Source organism: Falco punctatus (assembly GCF_963210335.1).
Source record: "Falco punctatus genome assembly, chromosome: 18".
NCBI lineage: Eukaryota > Metazoa > Chordata > Aves > Falconiformes > Falconidae > Falco > Falco punctatus.
Genome location: NC_137598.1, coordinates 6,064,637 through 6,091,216, shown reverse-complemented (window position 1 = coordinate 6,091,216; position 26,580 = coordinate 6,064,637). Strand labels below are relative to the sequence as shown.

The 26,580-nt window shown below is 51.8% G+C and overlaps 1 protein-coding gene across 7 annotated transcripts in view; it reads left to right on the top strand.

The window, feature by feature from the left end:
* HDAC7 (histone deacetylase 7) overlaps positions 1-26,580 on the top strand; it is an 88,425-nt gene that overhangs the window by 37,332 nt on the left and 24,513 nt on the right. Inside the window, exon 1 of one of the 7 annotated variants that reach the window (XM_080368888.1) lies at positions 3,868-4,142. The exons of 5 other annotated variants lie outside the window; for them this stretch is intronic. In XM_080368888.1, the coding sequence (XP_080225014.1) occupies positions 4,040-4,142 (103 nt within the window). In that variant the 5' untranslated portion in view covers positions 3,868-4,039. Of the gene's footprint in view, positions 1-3,867; positions 4,143-21,143; positions 21,496-26,580 lie in introns of those variants that run through there. One more of the 7 variants, XM_080368894.1, reaches the window with a different exon arrangement.

Here is a 26,580-nt window from a genome sequence, read left to right as displayed (position 1 = left end):
TATCCAGGAGTAGGAATGCATGCCAGCAGGAGAATTAGCTCTTCCACAGGGTTACATTGCACAGTTGGATCAAAATACCGCTCACATTAGTGCAGAACAAACACTGCTACTGGTCTGGTACACGGTCATGCTTACCCTGCAGCCTCTCTGTGTCGCAGTAAATGACAGCATTGTGCTTCAGGGGGACAGAGGCTTTGTGCTGGAAAGGTGGGTGCTAAAAGTAGAGAAGAGGAGGGTGGAGATACAGTTGGGGGAAGAGCTGGAAACCGAGAGTATCTCGCACCGGCTTCCAGAAGAGACTCATTTCTCTTGGTGGAAAATTTTTTACATGTGCAGGGTATCCCTGTCAGCAGTGCCTGCCTGGAGCATCCTCACAGCATTTAACTGGTGAGTGGGAGTCACTGCTAGCCATATGTGGCTCCTAGTTTTTGGTGGTGTTAGCCCACTGTTAGCTGGGCTGTTTGTGCATTGCAGTGTGTAACTCAGGATCAAAAAAAGCTATCCCAGCTTACTGTAGCTATCCTAAAGTAATACCACAAAACCAAGACCCAAACCTTTGCTTATTTTAGAAATTACTCTATCGATGTTATAAGGCATGAAATAAGCAGGTAGGGCTTCCTGATGCATTCGGGTTTTGTGACAAGATTGCTCTCACCCGTACTGATTCAACTGGGTCACATTAGGTGATCCTGGAGTTTTCATTCATCTGTTCTCCCACCTTCCTCTCCTACTTTGCCTCTTTAATTTCCTTTCTCCACCTTCCCTTTTACTCAAGTACACCCAGTTCTCCCACAACTCCCCCTCTGCAAGGACTGTGGGCAGGTGTTTATGGAAATAAAACAGTAGGTGTCCTGATCTGGTTTGTGTTCTAGTTGTAACTAGAAGGATATCAGCCTGTTACCTGGGTCATTGAGAGCAGTGTGCCCAAGGAGCCTCCGGAGCATCCTGCGGTCCTGCAAGTGTTTTGGAGTTCAAGTCCACAGAGGGTGGGAGCAGGGCACTGGAGCAGCCTCTGGGGAGGAGTGGACTCCCTGATGCTGCAGGAAGGAGTTGGGACCTGGTGCTGGGAACAGTTCTCTGGGGGGTGTTCTTGAGCCTTCATGGAAGGAGAATCTCTTACCCAAGGGAGGGGAGAACAGTGTTGATGCTGTGAGGCTGCTTTTTTAAAAGCCACTGTTGCATAAGAGCAAAGCCTTGGGCAGCACAGAAAACAGTAGAGAACTTCCTAGCAATCATTCAAGACAAAGTGAGCCTTGCTCTCTGAATTTCTTCCTTTATCTGTATTCTGAACTTAAAGGCTTATGTAAATTTTACAGGTTTGCTCAGGGCTTGATGCACTTAAGTTGCAGAGGATGTGTTTCCATCCATAGCCTGGGGGTGCAACTACCAAGTGAAAATAGTCTCTTCTGTTCCTGCCACAGACTCTTTTCTTCATCTAGCTGCCTTCAGCAATTCTTAAAGAGGCCAGTGAAAGCTCCTGCTTTCCAGTATTATCTTCTGCTGGCTGTAGGGTTGGAATATTTACAGCAGAGAGGATATCTCTGAAGTAGAAGTGTGTCCCTGCTCCCTTGACAGCCCAAAGCAGAGGAGGAGCACTGTTCTCTCACTTCCCTTGCCTTGCTCAGTCAGTTTTTGCTGTGTCATTTTTTGCCACCTGTGTGGGCTCACCCTTGGTCCTCTGGCCTCTGACCTTGTCCCAGGACTGAGGCAGGGACCAGCATATGGCTCCTTGCTGTCCCAAAGATGTCAAGGGTGGAGGCTTGACTATTTCTGCAGGCACTACAGAGCATCTCGCAGGAGCCTCTGCTCTTCTTGGGCTCATCTCCTGGCTTCTGCTGAGCTCAGGATCATGCCTGCCTCCTTCTTTTCCTTCTTCAAAGACTGCACCAACGTGTCGCTGCAGCAGTAGTCCCCAAGTGACAGTGTGGAGGTGCTGGTGGGCAGACTTGCAGTATGGTCCATTTGCCTTGAAAACTGCTTCCACAGAGGGCACAGTTCTCCATGGCTCAGGGATGCACTGAAGCCTGGTGAACCTACCGGGCACTCCTTGTGTGCCTGCAGTCAGACCCCTTTGTGGCTCTGCTGCTCCCCTCTGTGCTGGGCCTGAGACTGGCTGGTCCTCCTTGTCCATGATGGCACTTCTATCCCCACAGCACAGTTGCAGGACAGAGCTGCCATAAGCTGGAGGTGGCAGTGTCCCAGAAGAGGGGTTCCCCATGCTGAGGGACGTCCCTGCCACAGTGTCAGGGTGGTTGGGTTTTGTCTGAGTCCCTGCAACCATGTGGCTGTCACCTGCTGGCATGGAGCGGGCAGAGAGGACAGCAGCACTGGCTCACGCCACTGTAATAATTGAACTGCAGTGTTAAGCAAATCTGCATCTTGTGATCTTTATTCAGAATGCTCAGCCTCTTTGAAATTGTGATTTAATACAGGCGGTTTGACAGAGGCCTTAATAAGCAGTTGCTGTCTGGATGGTGACTGGAATTGGAGGTGCCGTGTTCCCTCAGATGCCCTGTGTAAGTTTTGGAGGGTGTTTTTATCACAGACTAAGCTGGTTAGTTTGGCGAATAAAATTACTTAGCACTGTAGGCTCTGTCAGTCCCTGCTTATGACTTATTCCTGTCCAAAACCCAGTAGAAAATACATTTCTCGGTTTTGAGTAAGCTGGCAGAATATACTGGCCTCACAAGTATTCAAATGCTTATGCTGATGAGATGGACACACTACGAACTAGCAGAGAGCTGCTACAGGGACTGGTACGAGGTGGTGAGCTTGATTTCCAGAAACTGTAGCTTGTGTGTTTATTTTCCCAGTATCTAAGGGCTGAAATCAGATACGCTCCAAGAGTTGCCATTTAAATTTCCTTGCATTAATCTTAATGTTGGTTGCTAACTGAGACCAGATTTTTCCTAAACACATCTGGTGACTGGGCATGATCGCAACCCTTTCTTCTAAGGTTGTGCTACGCTGAAGCACTGCAAGGTTCTCCTTGATGTTAGAAAGGAAAGACAAGGTTTGGGATTTGTGGGTGCTCTGTCTGGTTGCTTTGGTCCCCTTGAGGCTTGGCTCGGCCACATGCAAGTGCTTGGTCACAGCAGGATCCCTGGCAGCCCCACTCCATGAAGGTGCTTGAGCAGGCTGAACCAGTGACAATGTGCTTTGCTTGACATGGGCTGTGTGGCGGAGCTGCAGGCAGCACAGGAGGTGGACTGCTGGGTTTTTGCTGGATCCCAGATGGGGAAAAGCAGTGGCCACACTGGATTGCTGCCCACTGGGTCCAGCTATACAGTTCTTGGTGGGCTCAGCTGGTCCTGTGGGATGCTCAGGGTACCACTGGGCTGGTGCTGTGCCCGGGAACAACCTGCTTGGTATCACACTGCTGCAAACAGAGACCACAGCTTGGGTTCTGAGGAGTGAGCTGGCAAAACAGTGTGGTGATGGCCTTGGGGATTCATCACAGCATTTATTTTGCCTGAAAGGCATGCACAGTGGCTCTTACCTTGTTACCCAAATCTTTCTCGGTGAGGTGAGAGTTGTTGTGCAGTTTCCTCTTTGTATCCTCTTATGTCACGCTGCTCCGCTGGCCGAGTGTGATCAAAATAGCTGCCAATCCCAGTAGGTTTCACTTCAAGGTCTCTATTCTTAGCTTGCTGGTTAGCTGAGCAAGCTGCATTACTCAGTAGTCATGAGTTCAAGGTCCATAGGGTAAAGACTAGCAAACTTATGCCATGCATTTTTGTTTGTGTTTCATGGCCGCTTTGAAGGAACAGCTTGGGCAGAGCCCTACTCAGCAGCCTCAAGCTTGTGCGCTCAAAAAGAGTGCCACATGTACGTGAGTATGAAAAAGAGTTGCTGGAGCTGGTATACATACTCCGGAGGAGGCAGACTGCTCAGGCAATGGGATGACTCAGTACGCAAGAGTCTGTTAAGTGGCCTATTGCATCTGACCTATCTATGAGCAGCCTTATCAGATGTGTCTTACTGCTGCACTGATGACCAGATACATGTGTGGCAGGAGTGAAGCAGAAGTGCATATGGGATGCGGAGCAGTAGCTTCCTGGGAGCAGAACTAGCTGGATGTTCTCAGAGTGTTACGCCAAGGCTGAAGATATCTGCCACGCTGGTGATGTTCAGCCCATCCTGTGAGTGCCTTTCCCATCCCTGGGGGATTTTTTTTCCTTCCTTGCATGGCTGTGAGTCCTCACTAGTCAGGTAGCCTGGCTAAAGGTGTACATGGGAGCATACTTCTGTATATCACATGCAGAACAGTTCACACACGGGCCTGAACTGAAGCTCTGATCTACATCTGGTGGACGCAGCCACTACTGAGGCAGGTTAAGGGCTTTGCCTGTACGTAGGGGCCCAGCTTGGTGCTTATGTGGGAGCTTTCTGCAGCCTCGTGACTGCAGGAGGGGAACAGACAGCATCAGTCCCAGTTATACCAGCAAACAGAGGACAGGCTCATCTGTTACCTGCTCTGCCTTTTCTGGCTGTTTCATTGGGAACTTACCATTTACCCACCAGCTCTTCCTCAGATCTAATGAACGTGCTGCCTAGATGGGTGCAGAGATGGGTAGTCCTTCAGCAGGACTTGGCTATTTTTGAGTGTGTTTTGGGAGAGATCTTGTTTTCCAGACTTCACTTAAATTGCTTTAACTTTTTCAAACTATTGTTGAAGCTGCCTGATGCCAGCTCTGCTGGGCTTAGATGAGTTTCCACCTAGGAGTGGAGCAGGCACAGCGTGCTGGGGTTAGGGAATGAGCAGGAGCAGTGTCCTGCATCTGAAGGGTTTATGGCACAGGAGAAACGAGTCCATCCTGGGGGCAAAAGGTGCTGGCCATGGCTTTTGCTGTGTGCTGTGGGGTGGTTGAGGCTGTGTATGTGGGGTTGCTGGGGAGTGAGTGTTGTGTACTGTTTGCATCCTGCCTACACTGCGGGTAATGGTCACGTGCAGACGAGGCCTTTGTCCTGTGCCTGACTACTTTTTATAAAATTTATTTTTAGGTGCTCTCTGGCTTCCTCTTCCTCCTGCACTGCGCTGCACTCCCTCTTTCTAACTCCCTCTTCTAGGATTGCTTTTTGAACAATCAGTTCCTCCTTAAACCCATTTTTGCAGGCCTTTGTCTGTGCTTGGGAGCTGGCCCAGTTTAGCATTAGCAGCTGCTGGCTCCTTCTGGGTAAGCAAGAATAAATAAAGGTTTACACTGAATGAATCATTTGAGCCCTATCTGTCTTTCAGATCTGGGACAGCTGTACAACTTCTGCATGGAGTCCACTTGGAGGGCACAGAGGCTCCTTGGTAAAAAAACTTCTCCTGCCAGTGGCCAGGGCTTAATGGGTTTGTGCTGCTGATCCGTGTGCTGCCTCAGTGAATTCTCTGCACCTCGCTGAGCTTTATCCTGCGTTCGGTTACGAAGCACAGCTCTGGAATAACTCCCTTTCCTTGAAGACTTGCTCCACACTGGCTTTACTTAGGCTCCCGTGGAAGTTCAGTTTTCTGGATGCTTTGAGTTGTTTGATCACTGTGTGAAAATGTGGATGCTGGCTGCAGAGCACCGTGGTGGGAGCCACATCATGATTGAACTTGTGTAGTAGATATGCCCTGAAGGCAGATAGTGCATGGTTTGTGGGGAGCAAGCTGTTGGCATCCCCTTGGGCTCTCCACTCAAGCAAAGGGACATGGCAGACTGTCAACACTGCAGGAACCGTGGTGTGGCTTTGCTGGTTTAAGAGGAGGCAGGATTTGTAGATAAGTAGCATTAGTCGGTTTAATAACAGAAATGTGGGAGAAGGGAAGGGAGCAGCACGTAAGTCTTGGGCTCATGCCTGAAAAATTTTAGTCTGACACTAAAGTGGGGAGTTGCACTAGGGTTCATATTTTGCTGAGATGAACAGGACAGTTTTTTCTCCCCTCCTACTGCTATCCTCATATTCTGGCCCTCTAGATCAGACGTGGTCTATCCTCTTTCTGTGCAGAGAGGCACCCTGTCTTCGCAAGTCTCACCAACAGATCTGGTGGTATTTAGTGGTTTGGAGGGAGCGCTGGCACATGATGAGCCTTGCGCACCCTCCTGCAGCCTAGTTCTTCTCCCAGCTCACATCCTCCAGTTGTCAGAGCTCATCAGAAGAAGAAACAAGCTTAGACGCATGATGCAGTGGTGGCAAACTCCTTGTAGTTCCTTGCAATTTCCTTTTTTTTAATACTTCAGAGAATATGTGCCGCAGAGCCTGCTCATGGCCTTGCACCCTCACAGACACTGCAGGGAGGTTTTGGCTCTGCAGCTGGATAAACCATTTGCCTGTTGTGATGTTTGGAGCCACTGTGCTCTTGCTAACTGGAGGTGTTGGTAGAGCTTCCTTCATGTGTTTGTAACCTGCTTTCCCAGCTTATCTCACCCCACGCCAAAGGCCACGTGTTAAGACCAAGAGAGGGACTTGGTGGCTTGGTGGCTTCAGTAAAGTAAACTGAGGACACATTTGCATGACAAAAGTCTGGCCTTTCTGGTGGGCCAGGCTCTGGCAAGTGTAGATGGCTCTATCCTTCTTGTGGTAGCAGGGGCAAACCTTGCTGTTTACTCGGCAAGAAGAATTAGGGGATTAAAGTGGGCCTTGGCTCGTGAGTGCAAGGGGTTTTGGCACTTTGAGTTCTCTACAGAAGATTCCCTAGGCTGTCTTGGCTGCTCAGAGCTGGGCTTGTAGTTCCTGCGGAGTGTATTGAGATGTACAGAGGATGCTGAGTTATGCAAAGGTCTTCTGCTGCCTTATCGGAGACTTCCCTAGGGCTCCCTGGAGCTGGGCTTGCGCTGAAACAGTGATTGCCAAGGCTCTTGGGATGCTTGTGATTTTAGGACTAAGGTAAGGTCCTAGGTGAGGAACCAAACAGGTGCTCATAACAGTGGTGGCAAAATGAGGTTGTGTTGTGGCAGGAATTGTTTCCTTAGTTGCACATGAGCTCTTTCCTGCAACCCCCCAATAGATAAACTGCATCACTTCTACAGAGTCTGGAAGCACCCGGTTGTACTTGTGACCTGGCCTGGGAGCTGCAGCAGAGTGGGGAGATGCAAGGCTGCCTATCTTAGGTTGGGAAGAATAACCCAGAGACCCTTTCCACCTTCAATACGGAATTTTGAAAGGGGTCTGCAGGATGCTGAGATGGGACAGCCGTGCTATGCATGGTGAGCTTGGCTATTATCTATATCTTTGTCTGGTGTGGAAGCGGCACATCAAGTTTGGTCATTGGCAGGAGGCTCTTCTTCCATGCTTCAATTTCCAGCATAGGATGGGCAGGCCCAGAGACTTGGTGGGAGAGGGGTCTTGAAAGGCAGGCAGGGAGGCAAACCTTGCTACTGTAAACACAAAGACTGGCTCCTGAGACATGGGGAGGTCTTGCTCTGAGCCCAGGGAGCTGCAGCGTGGAGGAGGAGAGCACAAAAGTGGCACCAAGCACATGGTGTTGGAGAAGTGAAAGACAGGCCAGGGGGACACAACAGTGACAACTCCCCAGCCAATGCAGGTTTTTTTTAAAACTGAATTTTTTCAGCCTTTCTGAAAGCTTTCCATGCATTAGGCTGGCTCTGTAACCTGCCCTTCAGGCCCAGGCTGGGGCCAAACCCATGGATCCTTTGCATGAAGGATTTCTGAGGGATACCCCTAGCTAGCTGCTATGAGCCTGTATCGATTACCACTTCACTTCTGGTCTCCCTGCCTGTATCAGGCAGACTCTGAGTGCCCCAATGCAGGGGTAAGCAAACAGGGCTTGTACAACCCTTATAACCTGCTTTTCTAGTATGACAGACCAAGTCTCAGACACTCAGCCTCTTTAAAGCAAGTGTACTCAGAAAGGGTTTGGCTTTTCTTCCTATAAGTAAGTTTTAAGCCACTAGCTAGACGGTGCAAAAGTCCTTGCTGGATTTGGCCAAACAGCTCATTGCAGAGCCCTTGGAGGTCTTCTTGTGTGGCGGGTCCATCCTTGGCTGTGCACCAGATGAGATGGGCATGCACAGGTGCTGAATCCCCCTTTCCTCATCAGCTGGATGCTCCATAAAGGGAGCAGGAATAATCCGCCTGGATTAAATCACAAATCTTCTCTCTCCTTCCATCTTCAAGGCTCTGCCATTGTAAACAGCTGCTTACTGGAGTAGGTAAGTGGAGGCAGCACACTCCTGCCAAGCCCTCGTGTCCGCAAATGACTAAATCCTGCCTGAAAAGTCGAAGTATGAAAACATTATTTTTTGGTTTTGGCTGAGCCTCATGGATTGTTGGGATCGAGCCATCTTGGCTGCTTGGCGGGATAGCAGAGCCACCCCTCTGGATGCTGGCTGGGGCTCTGCCCACCTTACAGCTGGTGGAGGAAGGCTGGTGCTGACGTGTCGGGGGGCAGGCGGTGGCCTGGGGTGCAGGAGGGGGCTGCCTCGGAGCTGCTGCTGCACCAGCAGCGCTCGGACCATCCTTACAGCCCAGGATCAGCTAGCAACACTCTTGCAAAAATTGTTGTGCCCATCAGCAAAGTCTGTTGGCTGGAGGGAGGGTGGTGCTGTGGCCGCAAGCCCTTGCAGTTCATAAATAACTGTGGGGCTGGAGAGCAGGGCCCATGTCTTGTAGAGGAGCTGTCATGCCAGCCCCTGTGCAAACGCAGTACCTTGCTTGTGTTTTCTGGCTTTTAAGCTGGCTTTTCTTTTGTGTGCACTTCCATGGCAGAGGCCTGTATGCAGCTGGGGTTTCTGTGTGCTGCCCTCATTTGCTTGCTGCTCTGACATCCCGTGTTGGGACAGTGGCTGGTTGTCACATGCCTGCAGGCAGCCCTGCCTGCCTGGAGCTGGGTCAGGAGCTTTGTTGAACCCTGTAGTGGGTCTGTCATCCTCTTGCAGCCTGGCTGATTGATTCTGCTGTCGGTTCATAGGGAATAGGTGGATATGAGACTGGAGATATACTCATGTTTAATAGGGCACTGGTCTGGGAAAGGAGCGCTCGGAGCAGCTCTGTGCTAGATGCTTTTTATGCATTTTGATGTCTGTTTAATATACAGCGGAGCAGGAGCCTAAAAGGATGGAGACCACAGTCTAACTAGGTGTCCTGGCGTGCTCCTGGGAGTGCAGGTCTTGCTGCCTAAAACATCCGACATCTCACCTCTGTGGTATAGGCAGCTGCAGGAGCAGGTGACTGCAAACTCAATGGTGTTGTGTGTTGCATTGCTGAAAGATCCCTGGCTCTGGCCCTGGCCCAGCAGAGGCCACTTATTTCTCTGAACAGTGCAGCAGCTTGTGGCCTGCTTGGTTCTGATTGTGTCTGTGCAGTGTGTTGAATGCAAGCAGTGATAGACCAGGCAATTCCTAAGCCCCTGTGCATCCCTGTCCCCTGACTTGCTTCTGCTTCCGATGCTCGCATCTCCAGCTCCCCAGGCTTTCCCCAGTGTACCCATCTTCTTCTTTACCCAGAATAGCCCTTGCAAAACTTGGTTTCCCGGCTGGCCAACAAAAATAACATGAAATGGATATCTGCTTTCCTCCTTCATAAGCTACCCTTAGAAGCTTTCTTCCTTCATAAGCTTCTAAGCACCCTTAGAGATGGTGCATAGGTCCAGCTACCTCAGCAAGTGAGACTTGGGACCCACAGGAGCTCAGCAGGAGCCTGGGCTCCTGCTGTCTGGCTAGGGCTGTAGGGACAGAGCTGAGGAGCCTCTGGTATGGGAGGTAAGAAATTGTGATGGGGAGGGGAGGCGGGGTGCTAAAGGAGTGGCAGTGGCAAGGGGGGCAAGGGGATGTCCAACCTCTGCCTCTCAATGAAGAGGCAGGTGATGTGGTGTTTGCTCTGACACAGCCATCTTGCTCATAGCGTGATCTGATGTGACACATAATCGGGGGACGCTTGTGCTTTTTCAAACCTCTTTAACGCAACCAAATTTATAACCAAACTTTGCTTCAGAAGAGATTGGGAGCCATGGTCTCAGTTATCCATTTGCAGCTGGAGACAACAAGGGTGCCTGTGTCTCAAAAGGGCAAGCCTGAAGCTGGACTCTGCCAGCTGGTCAGAAATGGTGGTGGGAATGGACTGGCCCTTTGAGTCTCTTCTTCCTTGCTTGCTGCACAGGCATGGCTTGCAGGGGCTCAGGCAGCAGACTGTGGGCAGTCTGGCATTGCTACTAGTGGAACTTGGCTTCAAAGCCTGTATCTGCTTGGTCTGGGTCAAGCAGAAGAGCAGCAGGTCTGTGATGCTACACTGGACGCTCATCTGCTCCCAGTGGCTCTTGGTGTCCATTCCCTGCCTCTACAAAAGAACCCACCCCCACCCCCCCCCCCTCCAAGGACCAACTTCCATCACTGCTTGCAGGACCTGACTCTTCTGAAAGACTGCAGTGTCTGGATGGAGATAAGAGTAGGGTTTAAGGCCAAAAATTAGGAGAATTTCCTGCTGCTGGAGATGAAGCCTGGATAATGCTGATTTAGGGCTTTGACTCCCATTTGCAGCCTTCCCAGGGGAAGCTGACCTGATTCCCAGCTTGTCATGGCAGCACAATTCCCAAGTACATGGAGCCGCCGACATGCTGCATCCTTCTGTGGTAGGACAGACCCTGGCAGTCGAGACACCCCTTCTGCGTGGCCAGGCTCAGTGGTGAGACGCTGCTATGCAAGATGTAAACTCCATACTAAAGTTTAGATTACAGCCCTGTGAAAAACATCAGCTCCCCTAAATGGAGCCCAGATGGTGGCGGAAGCTGTGCAACTCATGGAAGCCCAGGGCCAGGAATTGCAGGAACCGTGTGAGCAAAGGGACCCGGGATGTGGGGGAGGAAGAGTAAGGGAGGTAGGGTTACCGCTCATGTAGGCTGCAAGGCAGGCAGTTACTGGTCATTGCTGTCTGCTCCAAGGGTCAGTTCCTAAACCAGGCTGGTTAATCCACCTAACCCCCTTAAAAATAACTTTAAACTACAAATGTCTCCCGAGATGCATCACTGTAAATGCAGCATTTCCAAAGCTGAGGTTTCCCACAGCTTGTGACAGCTGAACTTGCAGGCGTAAGAGGCCAGGGGCTCACGGGCAAATAGAGGAGACGGGTAGATCTGAGGCAATGAATACACAAGCTGTGTTCACTCAGGAGCTTTGCCAGAAGAGGAGTTTCCCAGCTCCTGTGTTTTGGCAGGTTCAGAGCTGCTGAGCCCAGGGAGAGGGTCGAGTGTGCGTGGAGAGCCCGGAGACAAAGCCTTGTCTTGAGTAAGATGAGCCCCAACGTGCGCCCCAGCAGCCAGGCAGTTGCATGGGTGAGTGCAAGCTACAGGGAGGCTGACCATGACTCAGTATCCTGGTGTTGTGAAAAAAGCAAACGTCCCGGGGCACTGCCGGGAGCTCTGTCTGGGAGGCTCAGAGCCATCCTTTCCCCTGCTGTGCTGCAGGAACCTCCACCGCAGCTTGTTCTGGGTGTTTTGGTAAGACATGGAGTGACTGAGAAGTGCCCAGGGGGACCACAGAGCACATCTGGTAGGGCTGGACCCTGTGAAGCCAAGCGGTGCCAATGTGCGCACAGGAGACTGAGACGAAAGTCTCCAAATGATGCTGTGGTGATGTGAGAACAAGTTATTCCCTTCCCAGGACAGGTGATGGCCTTGGACTGCAGCAGGCAGGCCTCCTCTGTGGGCCAGGAGCGGTCCAGTGGTGAGAATGTGCTGGGAGGTTTCTCTGGACGGTTTGGCCGTGTTAGATGACTGTTAGGAATGACTGAGGTAATTTTCCCCTCTGTGATCCAGAGAGCTGGGGTGAGGTGGTAAGAGGTGAGGTGTTTACATAGAAACTGGGGCTCTTCCTGAGGTTCTTCTGTCAAGGGAAGTTGTGGGAAGACTCCAAACGTATCCAGATGGGTTCAGCACTTCTCTATTAGGACCCCATAATCCCTCCGTTCTCCCTGCTCTGCCCTTCCCACATCTCCCTCCCTTCTCGTAAGAGCTGCTGTATTTTTCAGTGCCACCAGCTTGGGTGGTGAAAAAGGGACTGGGGCTGAGCTAGGCAGGGAGCAGGAGGGACGGAGAGGAGCAGAAGCACTCCTGTGGGCCTCAGCGCTGCTGCACACAGCCAAGGAGCCGAGGCCAGCATGGGTACCAAGCCGCAGGGCCTGTGGGTAAGCTCACCCATGTGGTGTTTGCCTCGGAGGAAGGCCCACATCCCTTGAGATAACAGTGTGTGCAGCAGCAACACACCCCTTGCCTTGGAGATAAGTTTGTGTGCAGACACAGCCCGGAGATAAATACCCAGGAAGGCAAACATCCAAGACATACACCTGTACGGACATGGAGCACCTGCAAACACCTGCTGCGTGGCTGTGCCCATCCTCCTTGGATGGCACAGCTGAGCCAGGTGGGTGTTCGGCACTCACCGGACCAGCACTAGACTGGGTTTTGTGCTAGAAAATCCCATTTAGGGCTGTGTGGTGCCCCAAAATCTGGGGATGCTCAGGGAGAGAAAACAGGCGGAGTTTGGTGTCATCTGTGGGTTGGGTTGGCTGCAGCTTTCAAAGATGCTCAGAGTGTCTTTCTGCTCAGACTCCAGAGTGCTGTTAGACCCCAGGATTTTGCATGCCTGGAGGATGCTGTCATCTTTAGACTATGAATTCAGTTTTTCAGTAGGTCTCAGGTAGCCTCCATGTGCAACACAGAGCCTTAAAAAGTTCCTTTAAATTGCGGGAAGGGGTTTTGTTAAAACTCCTCATGTCTTGGAGAAGTTGTGAAATTGTCACAAATGAAGTTCTCGCTGGTGTGGCCTCACCGCAGTGGACATCCTTTGTGGGGGATTTCAACATGCATTTTGGGGGACAGACCCTGCTTTCTGACCTCTGTAAAGGAAGCTGAACTAGTCATCTGGGCTCCACTTCAGTGTGGGGAGAGCAGATCCATGCAGTTGACAGAGCTGCCGCTCACTTCTTGCAAGGGGCATGCATCAGGTTTAACTCCATGAGTTTTAGATGTCTGCAGTGCTGGCATTTACATCTGAGCCTGAACCGCACATTGCCACACTCTGGGCAGGTGGAAGATCTGCTGGGGCAGACAAGCTGCACTGTGTTAGGAGGTCCACAATGGGATTAGTGCTGGTGTCTTGCAGCCAGCTCAGACATCTGCACTGAAATGTCAAGTCTGGCAGATGAATCACAGCTGTAGCTGGTGGATTTGGATCTTACCCTGAAGTCAGACTCCAGAGTCTTAATTTTCAGGACTGTCTGGGAAATAGTTAGGGCACTGTCACATGTATCCCGGATGAGACAAGACGCTGGAGAGTTCTGGTGACCGTCAGCCCTGTGTGTGCGCAATCTGCAGACACCTCCCAGCATATCCTGCAGAGGCCATTTCTGTAATATTTCTGAGTCTGTCAATGGAAGTTTAGAAGCAAAACAACTACTGAGACCATGGAGAAACTATGGTTTGGTGTAAGTTGTGCTGGTTTAGGAGCAGGGAAACAAACAGGCCAACAGCTGTTATGATGTGTGACTTGTGAAACACAACAGTGCAAGTGTGCAACTGCAGTTTACAGGACAACCTGAAGGACAAGCTCGCAGGTGTTGCTACCTCTCTGTTCACCTCCAATATGGGTAGGAGTACTGCATAAGCAGACTGAGAGATGCTAAACAGTTGCAGGTAAAGGCACTGCAGAAAGAGGCCCCTGATGTCCCCAGCCTGCCATACTAATTGTAGGGGCTCTTGAGACATGCTTTGGCACTTCAGTCACACCATGTGGTTACTCTGATTAAAATAAATACCAATAGTAGGTTGTAACTGAGCAGGGGGTGGTGGTTCTGTGTCTCATCTGTCACCAAGAAGGCTTGCTGCAGTGCACCCTTAATTCTGGGGCAAGCAGCAACGTGAGGAACCCTGTACTGACAAGTAGGAGCCTTGCAGGGAACTGGGGAGCTAGTCATCAGCTTTGTGCTGCTTCATATCCTTGTTTGCAAGTACTGCAGGTGAATGTTAGCCTTCTTCCTTGGGAAGATAAACTAGTCTTTAGACTCTGAAGACTAGGAGCACTGTGCTTGTGGTCTGTAGCTGTGAAGTGCTTCTGATGTGAATGCAACCAAGCAGTAAAGACGTGCCTGCAGCTTGTGTCTTCTGGGCACCCGATGTGTGTGGGACTGTGTGTACTTCTTTCTGGTTCTGGTAGTGTATGGGTTTCTTTGTCATGGATCGACAGCAACCATTCCTGAGCTGTCAGGAGAGAGACGATGCTGGGCCTGCTCAGGCAATGCCATGGTGGCTGTGCTTGAGTCCTTGAAAATAACTGGACAGGGCTGAAGGCTCTGCTGAGTCTGTGCTGCTTGAGTGATGCCAAGAAGCACCAAGTAGGAGTAAGGAGATATCATCATCTGTGTACTCATGACTCTTTGAGTGGTCTTAGTGCTGTGGTGAGCACTGTCTACTTCAGAAAGGGCAGTGACTCAACAGAAAAGATTCCAAACTACAAAAATGTCGGATCTATCTTGCAGGGAGAGATGATGAAGCTCAGGCTGGTCAAGGCTTTAGCTCCTTTGGCTGATGGGCAAAAACCAATGATGTGTTGGAGGCAGAGGTTAGCTTGTGGTTTCTGTGTTGGCCCCATCCATTTTATGTGAACAATCCTAGCAATGCAACATCTGATCTCCTCTTGTGTCAGATCACAGCAGAAGGGGGTCCCTGGAGAAATGTCTGGAGTCAGCTCCTTCCCTAGCCAAAGATCTTCAAGTCTCATTTGTGGTTCCTGTCAGTTTTATTGGCTGCCTTTTTTGTTTGTGTTTTGAGGTGTGGATTTGTAACAGTAATGATGACAAACCCTTGAAAGATCTGTCAAGATAAAGGAACCGGGAGGATTTTTGGTTTGTTTGTTTGTTTGTTTTTCCTTGCTGTCAGGTTTGGATGTCTAGTTGGGTCCAGCTTAATCGTGAGTAACTGTGCTGGTTGTGTGGAGGTTCACAGTCTTTTCTGCAGGAGCCCAGACTGGATGATAGCCTGTGACGGCGATGGGAACAAGTGATAGCGCTTGGCTGTTTCCCTGCTGGAGAGGTTGGGATGCTGGCACAGAGAAGCAGTTTCACCATGCAGACGTGTCTGGGACAACGTGCCAAGTGAAGAAGGTGGAGGGTGTGTCTGAAGAGAAGCCTGGGAGGGGTGCAGGGTGTAGGATGAGGTGCTGGCACATCTGGAGGTGGGACAGAGAAACTTGCAGAAGGATTTGTGGGCTAGGCCTGGTTTGAGCCTGGGTGTGTGCTGTATCTGCACAAATCTACATGTCCTCCCTTCTGCCATCTTCAGCCTTGGTGGGGGACACCTCCCAGCAGTGCTGTCTGCTGAAAGAGATTGTTGCAAAACCCCACAGCTTTCCCCCCTGTCTGTGTGGCTTTGTGTTCTTCTCACAGCAGCTCTTGTGCGTTTGTGACCCCGGGACTGAGTGATGAGACTTTGTCAGAGCCCACCCACCTACCGACCAGTCTGATACCAGCAACCCAGTTCAGAAGAGAGGTTCCTGATTACATGCTGCTGGTTGCTTTTCTGATGTACTTAGCATTAGCATAACAGATTTCCCAGCTGGAGAGATAGGGATACCCTAAATAAAGATCTCACAGCAGGCACTGGGATGAGCAAAGTTCCCTACATGGCATCTCATTACAAAACCTGGTGGTTTTATTTTGTCAGAATATCTAAACTGATGGCAGAAGGGCTATGACTTAACATGACTTTGAGGCAAGAGTTTAGTCACGGGTGAATGGGTTCCAGCAGATTTGTGTTTTAGGAAGCCATTTGAGCCGTTGTCTGCAAGAATCTCAACTGAAGAGTGTGCTGCAATTGCCGTGGCTGGACAGTGGCTGATGTGGGAAGAAGGAGACCTGGGTGAGAGCAGCAAGCAGCCCCACACAGTGTGTATTGTCATGACCAGGGGTCAGTGGTGTCTTGGTGAGAGGTGGTGCTGCAGCTCCCCCAGGTCTAGGAATTCTTATTTCACTGAATAAGAAAGGAGTTAGGAACTTTATGCCAGGGAATAAAAATCATAACCCAAAGGTCTGGCTGACAGTTGTGGCTTTAATGCAGAAAAAGAGCTCTATGAGGCAAAGACTAAGAAGGGAATTGGATTTGGGGCTGGGATTGGTGGATTTAAGGCTGGAGTGGGGCAGGGGGGATTGCAGGAAGCATTTGTGTGGCTCAGGGCTGTCTGTGCCGCTGGCTGCACCTGCTCCTGGGTCAGGCTTCAGCTCTGGCAGGGCTTTGCTTAAAGGGGAGGCCAAACAGCTGGGAGAGGAGGTAAAGCTGGCAGAAATCAGGCCCGCGGGAGCTGATTTATCTGGGAAGATTAAAATACTTTTTATCTACCTGAAATCATGGCCTTCATCTAGGCTGTGCAAGGCAGGGACTGTGCTCGCTTGCTGTTAGCTCCAGATCCCTGCCGCTCACTGTAGGAGAGTCTCCTGCTGCACCTCTGCCAAATCAAGAATTTTCCCAGGCATTGCTCCATGTCTGTCTGCAGCGGAGACAGGGACCAGTTATAGCAGCCACAGCACCTCCAGAGCCAGTTCCTCCTTTTGGGTGCTTGCTGACCCACATGTGCAGGCCCACTGGAGCTGAGCAAGCTGGCTGCTGAATCTGTCCCTGGGTTCCCAGCTTGCCGCTTCCCCCCCCCCCCCCCCCCCCGCCCCCAGTAGCAGCCACATGCCCTTTTCACAGCCCACACAGTTTTTCTTGGGTTTCAAGAGCCCTGGCAGCAGGCTATCAGAGCAGACTCCCCTGCCAGGGCTCTGTGGGTGGATAGACCAGCTTTTCTCCTTTCCTTATCACCTTAAGCTTCAGAAGTGGGGAAGCCGTTGCACAGCTGCTGAGCAATGGAAGAGCTTTTTGGTTTTGGCAGCAAGGGAGAACATCCAGAGTGGTGGTGGCTGCAGAGGGACTGCCTAAGAGAGCACGGGAGGTTGGCAGGAAACAGGGCTGAGCAAAGAAATGGCAAACTGATGTTGAAACTCCTGGAAGGGGGAGAGTTATTGCTGGGGGAGGGGGCGGATAGTATGGAAGCAGGGGGGTGGCTTGCCGCTAGGTGGAGCTGATGGTCTTACGGGGATTTATCTCCAGCCTGGCAAGTTCAGTCCGGGACCTTCACTGTGGGAACAGGTCCTGTCCCCTGGACTTGCTTTTGGGGGAGCTGAGTTGAGCTGGCCATCAGTGTCTTTTCCAGTGCTGCTGAGGCATGTGCAATGTGGTGATCCAGGCTGTTGGACACAGAGCAGAAGAGTCACATCCAGGTATTGTGGGCACAGAAATAGAATCCTTGAGCTCTCGAAGCCTATGTCCTTCAGCAGAAGCAGAGTTTGGGGCTCTTCAGGGTGAGAGTTTCCATGTGTGAGTATGGAAGATGCAAGAGTCATGCAGTAAAGGGACATATTTTCCAGCCTTGATGGAGGGAGCAGCAGAGTTGGTCCTCCTGGGGCTTTGGGTAGGGGCAATGGCCTTTTGGGAAACTACCTGTGCAAGAGTTGGAAACGTCCTTGTGATGTGCATGGAGTTGCAGCAGGACCTTGTGGAGGAGCTGCCCGCTGACCCCTGGAGCCATGGTGCTGGCTTTGCTTACTGTATTGCCATCCCTGGGGAGCTGATGACTTGCAGCGGGGGGCCCCCCACGTCCCCTCCTGTTCTCCTTCCTCCTGCTGTCGGCAGAGGAGGCTGCAGACCCCACGGGGAACAGCACAGTCCTGCAAAAGGAGATCGACATAGGAAAACCTTGGGCTGTCCTTCTCTGGTGCCAGGTGGGAGCATAAGGAATCCCTGCAGCAGCAGCCCCCCAGTGATGCAAGCGCCAGCGCAGCAGCCGCATCAGGGTGAGATGCAGCACTCTTCTCACCACCCACACACCAGGGGAGGGGTGAGCTACAGCAACAAAAATGCGCCCTTCCACTTGGGTGACTGCTCCCAGTCAGAGATGAAAACATTTGTTCCTGAAATTGGAGTCATTCCTGGGATTGCAACACCCAGGCTGTGTTTCCAATTAATCTACTGAAGTCGTCATGCATTTCCAAGTTCACTGGCTCAGCAGAGAGAAATCTGGGATTGCCTTTGCACTGAAATGCCAGCTGAGATGTGCACGGTATTAAATGAGGAGAGAACGGCCCTGGCAAGCTGGCCCACCAGCACCTGGCACAGGATTGTGAAGGGGCGCCGGGCAGCTCCGGTATGGTGAGGGGGACATGGCAGAGGGCAGAGCAGCCTCCCCCTGGGAATGAAAGCGCTTGAAATAGTTGTTGAATTACTGTTGGGTTTTTCCTGGTTTCCTTCTGTTTCTGGGTGTGTGTTTTGTTTTGGGGAGAATGGGAGGGGGGTGAAGTGAGTTATGCTTGGTCTATTCACTGCATCTGCAGGAGTGTATTTACAGCGTCACTGCCTCAGTGGTGTTCACTGGGAGACGTTTGCCCTGTGTTGGGGATGATAGTGTGACCTTTCAAGCCCAGCCTCCTCCCAGGCCCTCCTGCAGGGTGCTCCTGTCTGCAGCAAAGTGGGTGCAGGTTGGAAGCTGGAGGCTGTTTTGTTTGGGAGTTGAGCGATCACTTAAGCCATCCTGGGGTGCTGCATGTGGATCGGGGTGCTGCATATGGATCTGGGTGCTGGCAGGGCGAGGGGCGAGTGCTGCCGGCTGTGGCTCCTGTCCGCCAAATCTGGAGCGCAGCAGCATGCTAAGTGGGGTTGGTGTTGGATGGTAGGTCGTGGTGGTGTGTCTCCATGTTACACAGCTCTCCAGGGAGCTGCTGGAAGGACAGAAATCCCCTTGCCAATGTTTTTTTGTCTCCTACAGCTGCTTTTGCAGAAGGCAGGGTTCCCGCCTAGAGCTGGAAGTGACCCAACACATTCCTCTCATCTCCCGTGTGATTTTCTGAGAAATGAAATTGGATCTAGAGCCTGATCCCAGCTGGGTGGGAGTGGTCCAGTGCGTTAGCACAAACACTCATGGAAAGGCCGAGCTTGTGTAGAAATCTTCCAAGAATGAGGTTCAGGCTGAGGCCCCCCTCCCTCCAGAGTCAGCAGGGATGACCGATGGGAGTGTGGAAGGGGGGACAGCAGATCTCCTGTCACAGAGGTCGCTGGTGGCTTTTCCCTTTGGCGGGAAGCATGCAGACTGCTTTTGCAAAAGGGGTGTGCAGACTGCTTTTACCTGTTGGGAACTAGAGCAGGGATGGAGTGGACGGCTGCCTCCAGCTCCCTGCCTTGTTGTGCATCCCCAGACTCTCCCTCCCTGTGCCACGGGGATCGTGTTTCCTGCTTTCCTGGTGCAAGGCTTAATTTAGAGCTGGAAAGTGTTAAGTGAGGATGGTGACAAGACCACTCCCAAACTGAATCATGCTTTTGTTCCCATGTGCAAGGGCAGCACCGGGGAAGTCTGTTCTTCTGTTCTTCGGTGGGAGCATCGTGCAAGCCTGTGCACCCTTCTCATGGGCCAGCACAGGCTGGCGGCCCGTGGCAGATGCGTAAAAGCCTGGAAAAAAACCCACCAGGGAAGCGAGGAGAGGAGGGGGAGGGCAAGTTTACTACTGGTGGTTAATGCTGCAGTGCGTCAATTTAGCAAATACTCCTAAGGATGTTGTGCTGACTTCCCAAGTTACTTGCTCCAGAAATAGAACTTTCCTATGTGTCCCTCTTAGAGTAAGTCTCTGTTGCATAGATTTTTAGCAGCAAGGATATATTCTTCCTATATAGGCTTGCAGGACAATAATACTGATGCTTTCTATTTTTAACACATCAGCAGGGCAAAAATGCATTTGGGAATCTTCAGGGAGCAGAGTAGCTCTGTAGTGCTGCCTGCCTGAGCGGGCTCTGGGAGCGATGCCAGCAGCTTGGTGAGCAGCACAGGCTTTCAGAGTGCCTGGCCCCACTTTTCAGCCGGTAAAGGGAGGCCAGTCTGCACAGGGCTTGCCTCCGTGCTCCAGTGGGCTCTGCTGAGGCCATCACCTGGGATCACAGGGTTGGGCAGTGGTGGTGAGGAGCAGGGATGTGTGGCATCATCCATCCTTCTCATCCTCCTGTTTCCCTGCTGTGGCCCTTCGAGGCTGCTGATGTGGTGGGGAGTGCTGAAGGGTTTGTGGGTCTTGCTGTGTTACTGACTGTGATACCTGTTTGTGTGGTACCAGTCCTGAAAACCCAGCTCAGGTCCTAAAAGCATCTCAAGCCTTTTATATATAGATTTACTTACTTATTTTATAACAGTTTCTGTCACCACTTTCATTGTGAAAAAGGACTGCAAGTGATAACCTGTAACGCCCTCCAGGATGGGAAGTGAATAACCAAACTAGTACCAACCTGAGTCACAATTCCAAGTTTGGGGACCAGTTCATATGTTTGAGTGGTTCTGCCCTGTCCAGGTGCTTCTGCCACCCTCATCTGCTCAGGTTGCCGTCAGCAGCTGTCCTCTGGCAGGACAGGCTCCTGTTGGCCCTTGCAGGATTTTCCAGCTGCCGGTGGCGTGTGTGCTGGAGGAGCCTGAACACATGCACCTCCCATTTGAAGGAGAAAATAGGAATTTAGGGTGGAACTTGCTCCCTGGGGGCTTTGTTTTGCACTCCAGGCTGGGCCCAGAGAATGTGTCTTCTGCTGTCTTCCCCACCCCCACCCCCCTGCAGTGGAAAATCCCACCGGTCTTAGGAGTGGATTTTATCATGGTGTTTGCGCCTTTTGCAAAAACTCTGGTTTCCAGCCCCTCTGTGGGTTCATGCATAGGGATCACTGTGTTCCACGGAAGCTGGTGGCTACCAGTGGATTTCGGACTGAATCAGAGACCTGCCATTGTGCCCTGGGGGTCCTGGGTGAAGGTGGAGTCTGTGCCTATGGCCACCCCTCCTGGATGGGGCAACAGGTTGGCATTTTTGGCATTGGTCCTTTGGGGAAAAGAGGCAATTCTGGTTTTGCTGCCCCGGGTGTACAGCTGCATGGAGCTTGGCCCCTCGCTGGGACAATGGCAGGAAGCCGGGAGCTGTACGCACCTCCTTGCTGCTGGCCAGGCACCGCATCCTCTCAAGCCGAGGCTGCCTTTGTTGCTGCTCCTCCCTTGCTATTTCCATCACATTGTCCCGAGGAGAGGAAGGATGTTTCCAGCCTTCTTCCCTTTTGCCTCAAAGGGATGTGGGGTGGGTGGGGAGGGGAGAGTATTTTTCTCTCTGGCAGTTGTGCAATAGGCACAATTACTGCTATTTGAAGCACTGACCCACTCCGCCCAGGTCAGGGGGGTGATGCATCTTGGCCTGAGACATCCCTGATGTCTCCCCTCCTCTGCACAGTCTTGGCAGTGGGGATGCATCTGGTCCCATGGCCTTGCTGGCAGCCAGTGGGCCCAGGTACATCCTCCAGTGCAAGCCTGGGACTCTGAGCTCCATCAGAGGAGATGCTTCTGCAACATGGCTTTTAGTGGACACACAGACGTGGCTGGACTCATGGTGCTCAGCAATGCCAGGGGAGATGCTGCTGCCTCCACATCCCTTATTCCTGCAGTGGGGTGAGACTGCTGTGAGGTTGATGGCGCCCAGTGTAAGGTATTTTGGGAAGGGAAGGTGGGATCCTAATGTTATAAACACTCTGAGCGCTGTGTCATCATGCAGACGTGTGCCTGGAGGTGTTGTGGTGGGGCTGCAGGGCTTGGGAGGCTAATCCCAAGCCCCTTGGCAGGCATGGTTTGAGGTGCCTCTGAAAGCATTAGAAGAGGTGTGCAGTGGGAAAGGGGAATGGGCATAGTTACTGCTTGCTTTGTAATGGATAAATACGGCCATGAAAGGGGGCTTTGGCTTTTTTGGGGGTGTTCTTAGTTCTTTATCTTGTGGACAGGCCTCTAATGATGGCAAAGAAACACTGCAAAGTCCTTCCTGTGTTTTTGCACAGCTCCAACTGCTGTGGCTGTGCAAAGTCAAAGCTCCTCACTGCACCTGAGGAGGCTGGGCTCCCATATGCCTGGAAGTGAAAGCAGAATTAATTAAGATGGGAAATGATCATAATTTGCTCTGGTTAAATCCCTTTAACACCAGTAAACCCAAAAAATTTAAGCAAAGAATTTGGGCAGAGCATGGCCACGCCTCTCCCATCATTCAGAGGTGGAGAAATCACCCATGACACATCTCTGAGACTTTGTATGAGAGAGTTTTACCAGTTTTATGGGGTTGATTGTTGCTTCCTGGTAGCAGCCAAACTGGGAAGAGCCCATCTCTCACTGAACTGGATCCCAGCTGAGAACAGTGCAAATTCAAATAGCATGTATGTTGGCATTGAGTCTGTCCTGGGACAGCCCCAGAACTTAGCAGCACTGCTGATTTTTCCATAGGAGAGCAGAAAACTTTAAGGATCCCTTTTGGCTTTTTTTTTTTTCCTCTTTGCTTGTCCCAAAGTAGATCAGGACACAGTGTGGCTGTTTTGTCCTCCTCAAACAGCATCCACCCTGTGTGGTACCCCTCACATGCCGTTCTCAGGGGCACCCTCCATTACCCCACTTTGGAGCCGCCGAACATTTCTGACAAAACCCAGGGCTGACAACAGCCTGCATAACCTGCCAGGAATACCAGGAGCTCTTGGACTTCACTGCTGACAGGAGGTGTCTGGCAGTGTCGGGGCAATGGAGCAATTACTCGTTGGCCATCGAAGCCAGCTCTTTGCATTAGTGAAAATCTCTGAATGATCTTCAGGCTTGTTAAAGTAGTGTTTGCCCCTGGGACGTCGGTGTAGTGACCTCACCTGCATGTCCTCAGCAGTTGAAGCCTTCCTTATGTTTTGGCCACACGTATCCTGTTGCTTGTGTTGGCGTTGGCCACCCAGCGATGAGGTGTGAGAGGGAGGAGAAGTTGCATGGAAGGAGGAGATGCACAATTGAGTTGTCTCCTTCCCGCCTCCATGGTTTTGTGATTGTAGGGAGGCTATGAGCATGGAGAATGCAGCAGAATATCAATTCTTCTGTAAACCAGCTTAGAAATGGTGCTGGAGGAGCTGATGCAATAAAATACCGCTTTAGGTTTGCGGCAGAATTTTTTTCCCCATTTTTTTTAAATATGAGCAAGCTGGGGTGTAAGCTTCATTATGGTCTCTTACTGCACACTACCGTTTGCAAAGCAGAGAGGCTCTTGTGTTCATCTCCAGCAGCTGCCACAGCAGGAGTTGGACTGGGCACACGTGGGAGCAGGAGGAGGGCTGGCATCAGGGACCAACTGATCTCTCTGGTCCGCTGGGGCTTTTGCTTCCCCAACAAAGACCTCGGCATTTCCACCTGCTGCTGCGTGGGGCCTGGGTGCCAGCTACCTGCCCAAGCCCACGCAAAGCGTCCCTCTTTATTTTGTCTAAAAGCAGTATCCCCCAAAGGGGCGGGGGGGGGAGGAATACCCGCTGTGGCTTAATTGCATTTAATGAGTCTGATAGGGATGGCTGCCAGCAAGCGGAGGGCTATGCCAAGGTTCCTAACTTGCCCGTGAGAACTGCAAGGGTGTGGTGCGTGGCCGCACCTGTCTGCAACTACTGGGAGAGAAGATCTGAGAGCTCCTGCCAGCCTTGGCCGTGGTAGCTGTGGTGCTCGCCCGATGCCATCAGCCCAGCCCGTGTTGCAGGGCTTAGCTCTATGGGCTCGTTGACCGCCAAGGACTCGGAGGAACACAATGACATCTGTAGGTGAGTGTGCCAAGTGGGTGGGAAATAACCCTTGCAGGCATTACAGGGGTCTCATGAAGATAGATTGATATTAAATGCACCTTGAGCATCCTTTCATCTGGAGCTGGGTCCAGTTCAGTTCTGCAGTGTGCGCCCAGACAGGGACCATTGTTTGTTTGATTGTCAAGTGAGTTTTAGGGTCCTCGGTGGGTATGTGAATTTGCTGAGTTCACACTAGGTCTGATCTTGAGAGGCGCTGAGGGCCCAAATCCCAATATGTGCACTGATTCTTCAGTGTCTGAGGTTAATGCTGCTGTGCTGCGCTCACCAGGGGTTGGTTGGTTTATTTATTTTCCTTTCCCCCCCTATGCTTGAGCAGCTCATCAGCAGGATTAACCCTGCTTTCTGGGTTAAAACACCCTGGGCAGTGTTGCTACATGAGCACAGAGCACACACGCCCCACCACACCCCTCGGTCCCGACGGGCACTTTGACTGCCTCAGGGCACCCGTGTTCTGCAGCTGTCAGCCGGGAGCCAGCCTGCATCCTTCTGCAAGGTTCGCCCTGCCGACTGCTGTTTTCTCCTGCATTTCCCCAGGCAGGCTATGGCTGCATGTATTTCACCAGGTCCTCATTGCATTTCTTCCCCCCCAGCTCTCATGGAGACCCAAGCCTGATGACTTGGCCATGCTGTTTCTTGTAGCCTGGGTGGCATTCCCTGGCTTCAGCATTGTGGATCTCTTCCCAGCATCTCCCTCAGCTGCTTATATGCACCAGTGCTAACCCAGATTTACCCCCCAGGGTGGCTGTCACTGGTATCCTCATGGTGTGGCAGAAGAGGGCTTGTTAGATCCAGGCACATTTCAGCCACCTCTGCATTAAGGATTGATGCGTGCACCTTGCCCAGCTGCAGAGATGCCAACTTTGAGCCAAAGGCTTGGCTTTCCTGGCTTCGTCGCGAGCACCCAGATATGGGAGGCAGTGCCAGACAGCCACACAGTGAAGGACACCAGAAGTGTATTGTGCAGGAAACTGAAAATGTTGGAGCTACCTTCCTCTGCCGTAAATAGTGCTCATCCTGAAACCCAAGTCTCTGCTGTGCGTGCTGGTGATCTACAGCACTGGCTGGAGGGGACGCTGAGATGGAGTGCATAGTGGTCAGGGACTGCCATGTGCTGTCCCCTGGCCTCTTTGGGTCTCCCCAGTTTTGAAAGTCTCCTTGCTCAAATGCCTGATGGTCAGACTGGTGCAAGCTTTGGAGTGAACTCCAGTTGTGCCCTTGCTGATGGTGGTTGAGCAGTCTGTAGATCCACACACTGAATTTTGTTTGTGCCTCTTTGTGTGGGATATGTCTTATTCCTATAGAGCTGGGACTGCTGGTGTTTCTCCCAGCTCCTTGTTCTCTTGTTCTCTGCATTGTATTGGGCCTGAGGGTTTTTTGGTTTTTTTGATTTTCTAAATTTTCTTTTCATGACTGAATCTGCCTTCCAGCCCAGCCTTGGGCCTTGGCCAGCATTTGCCAAAGGGATTTCCTTCTCTGCAGCACGCAGAGGCTCCAATTGATGGGCAGGTCCTCTTGAGTAGTCACTTACTGAGAGTGGGTATTGTGTGAGTCCAGGTTTTTTGTCTCAGCACTTCCAGATCAAGCAAGACACTGCTTTGGAGCCCTGAGCTCTTCCCTGGGGACTTATGAGTCAAGCTGGGCTTTTGCTGTTTTGCACGCAGCAGTTAAAAAAAATAAATATGTAGGCTGAGCTGTAGCACTGGTGACAGCAGCCCCTCTGCAGTGGTGACCCTTCGCAGGTGGTGCAAGGCGAAGCAGGTTGTAGGTTTGAGCCAAGCGGGTGGAGGCATTGCTCTGTGCTGTGCCTGCAAGGTGCTCCATGCCTCGGTGGATGCTCCCAACAGTGGTTTTGTGCGTGCAGGGGGTGAGAGCAGCAAGAACCCCTCTGCAGTGGCCCCTGGACAGGCTGCAGGCAGCAGCGTGGTGCAGGGCAGAGATGCTGACAAGCCCATTGGCGTGCTGTCCAAACCGGTTGGGAACATGCTCCTCCGCTTATGCAAACAGCTGGTAATTGAGGAGAGCTTCATACAATCGTTTGATCTCTCCTCTGCTTCCCTTGGCACAGAGGCCGCATCCTCTCATGCCGATGTAATCAAATGAGGCATCCTGTGCCAAGAGGGTGCTTGCTTGCTTCCTGGGAGCGTTTGGCTGTGTCTGTGGGGCTGCCAGGTGGCTGTGCCTCTGTTGGCATCTGCCTGTTCAGAGAACAGAGACCCAGAGGAGGTTATCTTGCGAGGACCAGTGCCAGACCCTCTCTCCAAAGATCTCTGTTGGCTGTAGGCAGGGAGATGGTGCTGAGGCTCTAGACTGGACTGTGGCCTCTTGCCAGAAGCCTGGCCGAGTGAGAAGATGGGGCTGTTAGAAGACACCGGACTCTTCCAGTTCAGGCAGAGCAGGGGTACTTGCTTGCCTGGAGATGCTGCCTATCATCTACATTTGTCTTTGCCTGTGGGCCTTGGCAATATTTAAGATTTCAGGAGCACACCGCAAACCCTCACGCCTTCTGTGGCAGCTCCTGTAGCTGTGTCCGCAAGGAGGGGACATGGGTAGTGGGAAAGCATAGCAGTCCTCCATGAGGCAGGAGGAGCAGTGGAGCTTAGCATCAGCTGTGGAGAAGGGCTTCAGGGGAGGACCAGGAGGAACAGCACTGCCTCCCCATAGCACAACTCGGGATAGAGTGATGTGCGCGGCTACGCCAGCCTGCTGCTGGTGGTACTCAGTCAGGGAGTAGCCAGCAGGCCGCTGGGCTCTGCGACCAGGTGGGGATGGTTGGAGGGGAAGGAATCCAATGGGATGGGCTGCACCATGGGGAATGTTTCCCTACTGGGAGGGGAGGACTTTTCCTGCAGCTCAGGAGTTTCCAAGAGCAGAAGCTGCCTACGCTGTTCTGGGGAGCAAGAGGCACCACCAGGCAACCTTGGCTTTCCTTCAACAGA